Source organism: Saimiri boliviensis, chromosome 7, assembly GCF_048565385.1.
Source record: "Saimiri boliviensis isolate mSaiBol1 chromosome 7, mSaiBol1.pri, whole genome shotgun sequence".
In the NCBI taxonomy this organism is placed as follows: Eukaryota; Metazoa; Chordata; class Mammalia; order Primates; family Cebidae; genus Saimiri; species Saimiri boliviensis.
This window is the reverse complement of record NC_133455.1, coordinates 70,547,085-70,557,636: the sequence shown is the minus strand read 5'-3', so window position 1 is coordinate 70,557,636 and position 10,552 is coordinate 70,547,085. Positions and strand designations below refer to the sequence as shown.

At 51.1% G+C, this 10,552-nt stretch overlaps 2 protein-coding genes across 6 annotated transcripts in view; both read right to left on the bottom strand.

Moving 5' to 3' along the window:
* Positions 1–2,158, bottom strand: part of IKZF4 (IKAROS family zinc finger 4) — a 34,606-nt gene extending 32,448 nt beyond the window's left edge. For all 3 annotated transcript variants that reach the window (XM_074402735.1, XM_039472084.2, XM_039472082.2), the window contains exon 1: positions 1,851–2,158. The gene's annotated coding sequence lies outside the window, so the exon portion shown is untranslated. The remainder of the gene's footprint in view (positions 1–1,850) is intronic.
* Positions 2,159–2,425: 267 nt separating this feature from the next.
* Positions 2,426–10,103, bottom strand: SUOX (sulfite oxidase). Of its 3 annotated transcripts, XM_074402738.1 has the most exons (6): positions 9,927–10,103; positions 9,542–9,646; positions 8,901–9,070; positions 6,622–6,681; positions 6,173–6,350; positions 2,426–5,487 (listed from the first exon to the last, which is right to left on the bottom strand). In XM_074402738.1, the coding sequence occupies exons 4-6, from the start codon at positions 6,669–6,671 to the stop codon at positions 4,078–4,080; spliced, it is 1,638 nt and encodes a 545-aa protein (XP_074258839.1). In that variant the 5' UTR covers positions 6,672–6,681; positions 8,901–9,070; positions 9,542–9,646; positions 9,927–10,103; the 3' UTR covers positions 2,426–4,077. The 3 variants fall into 3 exon arrangements, with proteins under 3 accessions (XP_074258839.1, XP_003939354.2, XP_003939355.2); XM_003939305.4 differs by lacking the exon at positions 8,901–9,070 and having other exon boundaries at positions 9,927–10,102; XM_003939306.4 differs by lacking the exons at positions 8,901–9,070; positions 9,542–9,646.
* Positions 10,104–10,552: the final 449 nt, after the last annotated feature.

Below are 10,552 nucleotides of genomic sequence, written 5' to 3'. Positions count from 1 at the left end.
GCCCACCCCAGCAGCTCCAGTGAAACTTCTCCTGCTTCCCAATGGTAAGGCTATTTTCTTCTTTTAAGATTTTATCATCTCAGGAGCTACTCATCTCACTGTTCTCATGACCCAAGGCGCTGTCTGGACTCTCTGGCTTTGGGCCGTTAGGGAAAGCTGAAGTCCTCCTGCAAATCACAGAGCAAGATTCACTGACCTACTGGCAGGTTCACGAGGAGGTGAGGGATTACCAGCTGGGCATTTCATACACCCCAACCAAACAAAACACTATGCTTTCAAAGATTGTCTGATTTGGCCTTTTATCTGGCCTTATTCTCAGAATCTGAGTTATCTTAAGTGGCACTATTCTAGGTAGTCAGACAACATTTTCATGCTTCCTTAAGTACATGAACATGTATCTTCACCCAGGCAAAGTGAGCAAGTGTCAGTAAGGGGAGACAGTCTTCAGTGGTCATCTGGTTAACCATGATGATGGAACACCTAAAGTTCACATGTGAGCATGTCAGGAACACACCAAACCCACCATTGATGCTGGGGAGAGAGGCACAGTAGGAGTTCCTAGACATACAAGTGAGGGTTGGTAAGAGTCACAACAGTAGACAATTTTGTTTATGTGAGAAGGGAATGAGGCAAAATAAGGTATGCAAAAATATTTTCCAGCCAGGCGTGATGGCCCACGCCTGTAATCCCAGCACTTTGGGATACAAGGTAGGTGGATCACCTGAGGTCAGGAGTTTGAGACCAGGCTGGCCAACATGGTGGAACCCCATATCTACTAAAATTATAAAATATTAGCTGGGCATGGTGGCCCGTAATCCTGCTACTCAGGAGGCTGAGGCAGGAGAATCGCTTGAACCGGGGAGGCGGAGGTTGCAGTGAGCTGAGATCCCGCCACTGCACTCCAGCCTGGGCAACAAGAGTGAAACTTCGTCTCACAAAAAAAAAAAAAAAAAAAATTCCTGGAAGCTCTTGACCTTGGAGAGGGAATGGGGTACGTTCCATTAGACATTCCACTGTTCCCAGACAGGACTAGTCATATATATTTTTTAAAGGCACAGAAATAACATAGAAAATTTAAAAAGTGAGAACTTACAACTCTAGCAGACAAGGGGTAAGAAAATAACGGGATGGGGTTTGTGTGAGGAGGTACAGGGAGGGCTGTTTCGGTACACAGGAAGCAGGCAGCCTGCTTCCCATGTTTGCAGCTCCCATCTGGATGTCTGCCCTGGGGCTTCCTCTGTTGCATTTCGTTCTTAGGGCTGGTAGGAAGTGAATCTCTTCCTTCCCAGACTTGCTTCCTAAGTTCCCCACACCTCTCACCCTACGCTGTGCACTTCTCGCTCCATCCTAAGTTTCTTCTCTACAGGTTTCTCCCAATATGCTCATTACCTCCCAGATCTTCTTACTTAGGCCTACATCGTTCTCTCCAGACTCCTGTCTTCAGCATTCCTCGACCCAACACCCGGGTCCCTCACTTTTTTTGTTAGATACCCTCTCTGCTGCTCCTTTCTCCTCTCTGTCCTTCTGCTGTATACCCAAGCCACATCCCCACGGAGGAGCCCCGCGCCTGCCAGCTCCTGCCTGTCCTCAGACCCCCGTCTGGATCCGTCTCCCGCCTTTTTAGGACCCCCCAAGTCCTTGTTACCACTCTCTTAATACTGGGGCCTTGGGCCAAACTCCTCCGGCCATCTTCCATCCCTCGGACCCCTGCCCAACCCGCGCCCCTCGCCCAGCCTGGCCCCTTCCTTCGCCCACGTCTCCCCCTCCTTTAACGGCCGAGCCCTTCAGGCCCCGCCCCCGGCCAGCGAGGCCCCGCCCCCGCTTTGCCCCAAGCCCCGCCCCTCACTCACCTGAGGCGTCTCCGCGCGCGCGCAGGCTGGTGGGGGAGAGGGGACGGTGTTGGGGGAAAGGGAGGCGGGGCGGCAGCGTTCCCCCACTCTGGCCCGGGCGGCCCAGTGCGGGGGGAGTGAGGTCACTGAGGCGGCGGCAATCGCCGGGCCGGAGCCAGGACCCGGGCGCTCAGAGGCGGTGGCGGCGGCGGCGGCTCCATCTCCATCAGCGGCTTCACCTGAGAAGGGACCTGCCCCCCCAAATATTCCCCCCCATTACAGCCGTCCCCCTCCCCCTAACAACTTCCGGTCCCACTACCGGGCGACAGGCGGCGTGGCCGAACACCGAGCGTCCCCAAGCCGGGGAGACTGCTGGGGAAAAAGGGAGAGGAGCTAGGGGAGAGTAGCTGAGCGCCGAAAGATTTAAGTCCGAAAGGCACTGTCACCTGCCGAAGGTGGCCCAAAGGCTAGCCTTTAATCTGCGCCCAGTTTGCAATCTAAGCACATACTGGACGCCCTATGCGGCCTGGCACGTCTGCCCCTAGAGCCTCGTTTTCCCGCTGTACCATGTGAACCCCCAAAATCTGAGACAGGTCTCAATTTCGGAAGTTTATTTTGCCAAGTTAAGGACACGCTCCTGTAACAGCGTCAGGAGGTCCTGACACATGCCCTAGGTGATCCTAGCACAGCTTGGTTTTATACATTTTAGGGAGACAAGAGACATCAATCAATATATGTAAAGGCGGGACAACTCAAAGCTGGGAGGGGGCTTCCAGGTCATAGGTAGAGAAGAGGCAAATGGTTGTAGTCCTCTCAAAGGAGACAATCAGAAACGCGTTTATCTCAGTGAGTAGAGGGATGACTTTGAATGGGAGGCAAGTTTGCTCTAACCAGTTCCAGCTTGACTTTTCCCTTTAGCTCAGTGATTCTGGGGCCCCAAGATTTATTTTACTTTCACAATCTCTTAAGACAATGTTGATTGTAAACTCCTAGCATTCTTTACCTTTCCTGCTAAGTGTATTGGAATTGTTGGGAGAGGAGTTGGAGGGTAAATGTTTTTGTCCCCTTTGTGGTATCCTGAGGTCAATCACCTAGGTGCCACTGCAGATATTGCCAGACCTGAGAAGGAAACCCTACTTACTTTAGTTTTTTGAGACGGAGTCTCGCTGTCATCCAGGCTGGAGTGTAGTGGCGCGATCTCGGCTCACTGCAACCTCCACCTCCTTGGTGTAAGCAATTCTCCTGCCTCAGCCTCCCAAGTAGCTGGAATTACAGATGCCTGCCACTACACCCAGCTATTTTTTTTTTTTTTTTTTTTTTGAGACTGAGTCTCACTCTGCTGCCCTGGCTAGAGTGCAGTGGTGTGATCTCAGCTCACTGCAACCTCTGCCTCCCCGGTTCAAGCGATTCTCATGCCTCAGCCTCCCAAGTAGCTGAGACTACAGAGGTGAGCCACCACACCTGGCTAATTTTTTTTTTTTTTCATATTTTTAGTAGAGACAGAGTTTCACCATGTTGGCCAGGCTGGTCTCAAACTCCTGACCTCAAGTGATTTACCTGCCTCGGCCTCCCAAAGTGCTGGGATTACAGGCATGAACCACCGCGCCCGGCCAGAAGCCTTACTTTTTAACCTACAAGACTGCTTCCTCTCTGTCTTCCTCCCCAACTTTGTTTGTTTTGGACTAATCTCATTATACATCGCAGTACAAATGCGTCCTCTCTCCTGCAATAGGCTCACTCCCTAGGCCCAAGAGTAATGATCTTAAACAGACTATTAGAAAAGTAGAACTATAAAAGGAGACGGTTGCACCCCTTGCTTTCCTCACAACCCTCTGGCAACCTGGAGAAGCAGTAGAAAATAGTATATACACTTTTCTTACATATGCCATACACATTTCTTTGAAGAATCCAAAAGGAAAAGCAAAACAAGGCCTTGATGGCAGTAGGCGTTAGAAATGGAGGTGGGGTAGGAAGACAAAATCGTGCTTGTCTCCAGAATTACTTGTCTTACTTCTAGCCCCTTACTGTAACAGCTCACACTTCCTGGCACAGGTTCAAAGGCCGAGAGGGGTATGTAACATACTGTTCAAAGACGGAGGGTCCCTGGGTGAAATGTGCTATATGTGTACTTGGGTATGGCTTAGGAAGGCCAGAGTTGTGATCCAAGATGTCGAGAGATGGGAAAGATATTTCTGAAGCAGTGAGGCCAGTAGGTGGGAAAAGGGGTTGAGGTGGCTCCTTTCCATGTTCATGGGGCGACATGGACGTGGACACGATGCCAGGCATTGCTAAGCACACCTCGCAGGTTCCAGATTGGGGCCACGGTGTCTGGCTGCACATTGTAGCCATCATCCACAGCCTTACAAACGATGTTCAGTTCCTTCTGTCCAGCTGGCACAGGGACTTGCAACTGCCACAGACGCCACGCCCAGGCCTTCCTGGGGCGCTGTTCCTCTCCATCCAACTCTGCCACCTGCCAGGTTAGGCCCCCATCTAGAGACACATCCACCCGGATCACAGCCCTGCCACCACCACTCCATGCATAGCCCTTGATGGTCACTTCCCCTGACTCTACAGTCTCTCCATCCTGGGGCTCTGTGATGGCCGACTGGACAGGAAGTTCCTGAATGGATGGAGCAGAGTCAAAATTGACAGTGTCCCAGTCCACAGATGGAGAGAAGCCTTTGTAATCTCGCCGTTGCCAGTGGCTGTAACTTTCCTCTGGCTGCACACTTACTCTGCCCAGCCATTTGACATGGCGCGCACCCACCACTCCAGGAACCACCACACGCACAGGGAAGCCATGGTCACGAGGCAGAGGCTGCCCATTCATCTCATATGCCAGCAGGACCTCCGCTTCAGGGTCCATGGCCCGAGCCAGAGGGATGGATGCTCCATAGGCAGTCCCAGTAGGATCTGAGTCCAGTCCTTCAAAGCAGACGTGGGCCTCAGTTTCACAGAGTTGGTGGCCAGCCTGGGCTAACACATCACAGAGCCGTGCGCCACCCCAGCGTGCAGTGCTGATGGCTCCTGTCCTCCACTCTAGACCTTTTACTTCTTTGACCTGAGTCATCTCAGAGCGCCGGTTGCCAGCACACTGCAGAGTGACTGTGATCTCGTACTTGGGAAACTTGTGCAAGTCATCCAGGGACAGAGACAGTGATTGACCCCCAGGTGCTCCTACTACGTGTAATCGATAGGTGTCTGGATCCACGTTAGGAACAGGCAGATGGTTCCGGGTGAAGAAGATAGGGTTGGGTGTGATGTAGTTTTCTGTCAGCAGCTCAGGGGGGGGCTCTGCATTAAAGGGGCACTGGCTGTTGACCTTCAGGGCTGGATGACGTACAGGATCATCAGCATAAGGGTCAGAGGTCTCCACAGTGGGGGCCACCTTGTCTTCGGGGCTCAGCTCCCCAATCTTGTATTGAGCCAGTAACTCACGTACATGAGACTGGTTGTGAACAGCATAGAGGGCCCAGAAGGGCTCTAGGGGACCCCCAGCTGCTAGCATCAGCTTTGATGGCCCCCCTGGATGTAGGTCCACAAATTCTGTGACATCAAAGACCTCAGAGCCCAGAGTCACCCAGATCCCAGTTGCAGGGCTGGTATGGGAACTCACTTCCTCCTTAGTGTATATGTGTGTTGACTCCTGAGCAGCCTGTTTGCAGGGAAGGAGTAAGACAAAAGGGAAGAGACTATTAAGAAGAAATCAAGGAGGCTGAGGCAGGAGAATTGCTTCAACCCAGGAGGTGGAGGTTGCGGTGAGCCGAGATCGTGCCATTGCACTCCAGTCTGGGTAACAAGAGCGAAACTCCGTCTCAAAAAAAAAAAAAAAAAAAAAAAGAAGAAGAAATCACTCTAGTTCATCCTGACCCAACCTACAGTCTTGGCCACTGGAAACTGAAGGTAGCAGATTTCATCTCTACTGTGCACGAAGACTGTGTGACTGTGGACTCTCTAGTAACTGCAAGAACATGGGTCACAGCCTGGGTTGCCTGTGTTTACTAGAACTGATTCCTCTGTTCTGACAATTTTTTTTTTTTTTGAGATGGAGTCTCACTCTGTCACCTGGGCTCAAGTGGCCCAATCTTGATCTCGGCTCACTGAAGACTTAGCCTTCCAGGTTCCAGTGATTCTCATGCCTCAGCCTCTTGAACATGCCACCACACCTGGCTAATTTTTGTATTTTTACTAGAGACGGGGTTTTGCCATGTTGCCTAGACTGGTCTCAAACTCCTGAACTCAAGTGATCCACCCACCTAGGCCTCCGAAAAGTGCTGGGATAACAGGTGTGACCCACTGCACCCAGTCTGTTCTGACAATGAAGTCCCTTCCCCACTTACCCTACACCGATGGTCCTGATAGGCCAACACTGCACCGAGACCTAATAGGGTCCCCATGACTCTCCATCCCCCGGTGCTGGAGTTATCACCAGAGAAGGTGAGGCTGGGGCGCTGGGGCTGAAATGACTCATTTGTGGAGCAGGCCTGAATGCAGAGCCTTGAGTGGATTGACTTGAGTCTGGAAGAGAGAGAGGTCTTCTTAGTAGCACGTATGGTCATATGAAAGGGCCAGTGAAGGCCTAGGATCTACTTCTTTTCTCCATGGTTGGCCATTTCTTCCTTCAGTTGGAACTCAGTTTCTCAAGGGATAGGTGGGAAAAGTGGGATCTGGCTTTCTCTGTCCTCCCTGGACTCTCTCTCAACTATCTTATTTGGAAGGTAAGATATTGTAAAAAACACTAAGGGCGGGAGATGGGGGCTAGGAGGCAAGTCCCCCAGGGATGGCCTACCTGCAGGCCTGTTGGAGCCTGAGGACCATAGCTCTGTGCAGCAGCAGCATAGTAGCAGACCTGTAGAAGGAAGATTCTGGGATCAAGATAGGGAGACCTTGGGAGGGGATATTAGGGAGACCTAAGGGAATGGGTAGGAGGGAGACGCAGAGAATGTCAGCAAGGAGCTTTCTGGGCAAATGGGGAGTCTTGAGAGTGGAAGTCCAAATGGGCCAGTTAAAACAAACGAAAACTTGGAGCATTTCAGAGATAGACTGTTCTGACCGGATGGCAGGTAATGAGGGTGGGGAATGGGGTAGGAGGAATGAGTGCTTCTAGAATCAACTGTCTTTCATCTTGCGCTCTGAACTTTGTCCACCATAGAGAACCATGCCTGGGGCAAGGGCCTAAAGGACCAGAGCCAAATGTCTACTGGCCAGTTTATTATTTCTGAAGTCATCAGAGGACAAGTGAGGGGCAGACTGACTTTTTTTTTTTTTTTGAGACAAAGTCTTGCTTTTTCCCCTAGGCTGGAGTGCAATGGCACAATCTTGGCTCCTGGGTTCAAGCAATTCTCCTGCCTCAGCCTCCCGAGTAGTTGGGATTACAGGCGCCTGCCACCATACCAGCTAATTTTTGTATTTTTAGTAGAGGCAGGGTTTCACCATGTTGGTCAGGCTGGTCTCGAACTCCTGACCTGGAGTGATCTGCCCACCTTGGCCTCCCAAATGCTGGGATTACAGGTGTGAGCCACCACGCCTGTCCCAGACTGACTTAAAACAGGGATAAAAAAGGGAAAAAAGTAGTGGCAGACTAATTGGGTGAAGGAGCCCAGATTCTGGGGGCTAACTACCTTGGGTTTTTGAAACTGTATCTTGCTATTCATTAACCAGACCTATTTCCTGAGCAAGATACCAAGCCTCTCTGAACTTGCTTCCTCATCTCTGAAATAATATCTGCCCTGCAGAGCTAACATGAAGAGTCAACAAGTACAGCAGTACCCCCTTATCCACTGGGGATATGTTCTACAACCCCCAGTGGATGTTTGAAACCATGGATTGTATTAAACCCTGTATTACTGTTTTTTTTTTTCCCTATACATACATACCTTTTATAGTTCAATTAACAAATTACCCACAGTAAGAGATTAATAACAAAATAGAAAAATTATAACATTATATTATAATAAAAGGGCTGGGTATGGTGGCTCACTCTTGTAATCCTAGCTCTTTGGGAGACCTAGGCAGGAGGACTGCTTGAGGCCAGGAGTCGGAGACCCCATCTCTACAAAAAATAAAAAGTTAATTGGGCGTGGTGGAGTGCACCTGTGGTCTCAGCTACTCTGGAGGCTGAGGTAAGAAGATCTAAGACCAGGATTTTGAGGTTACAGTGAGCTGACTGTGCCACTGCACTTCAGCTTGGCAACAGAGAAAGAGACCCTATCTCAAAACAAAAACAAAGTTATGTGAATGTGGTCTCTCTCTCAAAATATCTTTATTTTTTGGCCAGGCGTGGTGGCTCATGCCTGTAATCCCAACATTTTGGGAGGCCATGGCAGGAGGATCACTTGAGCCCAGGAGTTCAAGACCAGCTTGTGCAACATAGTGAGACTGTATCTCTAGAAAACAAAAATAAATTAGCTGGGCGTGGTTGTGCCTGTCTGAAGTTTTAGCTATTGGGGTGGTGGGGAGAAGAGTGCTGAGATGAGAGGATGGCTTGAGCCCAGGAGGTTGATACTGCAGTGAATCATGATGGTGCGACCGTACTCCAGCCTAGGCAACAGAGCAAGACCCTGTCTCAAAAAAAAAAAAAAAAAAAAAAAAAAAAGGCTGGGTGATGAAGTCAGTTATCAGTCATGGCTCACTGCAGCTTCAACCTCCTGGGCTCAAGCCATCCTCCTACCTCAGCCTACCCAGTAGCTGGGACCACAAGTATGTGTCATCAAGCCTGGCTAATTTTTCTGTAGACACGCCGAGTCTCACTACGTTGTCAGGGCTGGTCTTAAACTCCTGGCCTCAAGCAATCTTGCCGTCTTAGCTTCCCAAAGTGCTGGGATTACAGGCATGAGCCACTGTGCCTGGCTTCCCCCCACCCCAGATGGGGTCTCGCTTTGTTGTCCAGGCTGGAGTACAATGGCATGATCTTGGCTCACTACAGCCTCAAAACTCCCAGGCTCAAGCCATCCTCCTGCCTGAAACTCCTGAGTAGCTGGGACCAGAGGTGCATGCAACTATGCATGGTGTTTTGTTTTGTTTTGTTTTGTTTTGTTTTGTTTTGTTTTTATAGAGATGAGGTCTTACTATGTGGCGTAGGCTGGTCCCAAACTCCTGGGCTCAAGTGATCCTTCAACCTTGGCCTCATAAAGTCCTGGGATTATTGCAGGCATGAGCCACCACTTCTAGCTTCAAAATATCTTATTGTACTATGTTCACCCAGTTTCCAAAGTGGTTGACCATGGTTAACTGAAACTCTGAAAAGCAAAACCCGATAAGGGGTCAGACTACTGTAATAACTGTCTTTGAAGGCCTTTTAGTCTCCAACTCTCCCTCCCTTCACCCTAAAAAAATTGAACCCAGCTCATAACTGGACCCCAACCCAGGGTTCCGGACCACCTCCATCTTGTCTATACCACTGCAGTGGGCTCAGCAAATTGAAGAGTTAATGGCCAGAATGTCAGGGGCAGGCTGGAGAAGGAATGTAATTTTTCTGCTCTCTGCCCTGCAAGAATTTCTTCCTCACATTGCCGAACAGAGAGCACTGACCCAGCAGGGCCAAAGTGAGGAGGGGTGAGAAATGTCTAAACTGCTGCTGAGATGCTGGAGACCAATGTGTCGGGGCGGGTGAGTGGTGGGTAGGGAGGCAGAGAAACCTAGAGATGGGAATAGGAGCAGTCTTCACTTTGCCCCGAGGCCAAGGGACCCTTACTCTCTCTGCCACCTACCTCAATGCCAGCAGCCTGCTTGTACTAGACCGGAGCAGTGCAGGTAGGGCCGACTCGCAGATGAACTCAGCCCAGAAACCCAGGTTTGGGAGGGACAGCCTTTTGCTGTAATACAGAAATGCCACCCGTTGGTGCAGGTGATGACCCCTCACTCCCCACGGGCACGTTACACGTTACGTAGGAAGATATGTCCGGCATCCGGGCACAAAAGGGTCTTGTTGCAACAACCCGCGATCTCAAAAGCATCCAGAGGGAGTGGAGGCAGGTACTGGTAGTTTTGTTGTCCCTGAGGTTCGGAGCACACCTGGGCGCTAAGGCCCTCTCCGCTGCCCGACTCAGCAGCCCCCCTCCTCCCCGTCTTCTTTCCCACCCCCAGACCCCTTACCGGGTCCGGCGTCCTCAGCAATACTGTTATACGGGCCCAGTGCTCAGAGTTCTCGCGAAGGGGCGGGGCCAGCAGCTGTTAAGTCCGGCTGGAGTGAAGGCCACTCACGCCCCTCAGCTCATCTCCCAGCCATTGGCTGGAAGCGTAGCCTCGAAGCTGTTGCGCCCACCTCCTGGAGCCAAGACAGGCAGGTTGCCAGGACGCCTCGGAGAAGAGATTGGCTCTTTTTGCTGTCACTCTCGCTCCAGTCTGGAGTCCATTACCGGCCCCCCCACCCCCCCACCCCCGCCACCCAAGCACAAACAATAGGACGCTCGCGCACCGGGGCTGTGGTCCGGAGCTCGGGCAGTGTGAAAGGTGACGAGGAATCCAAAACAGGGGCTGAGACGTGGGAGATTTCAGACGCCCCTGCCGCCCCACCCTGGAGGAGGCCTTGGGATCCAGTCAGGTTTCTCCTGGCTGTGATCTCTGCTTTTACCCCAGGGTAGACCTACCTCTATCCTGTTGCAACTACAACTATCCTGTTTATCTTTTAGGGAAAGCAAGGTCAATCACTCAGTTCTCATATCCAGGAACAAGAACAGAAATACCTAAAATAGTGGTTCCAAGAATTTGAGATTCCTTGG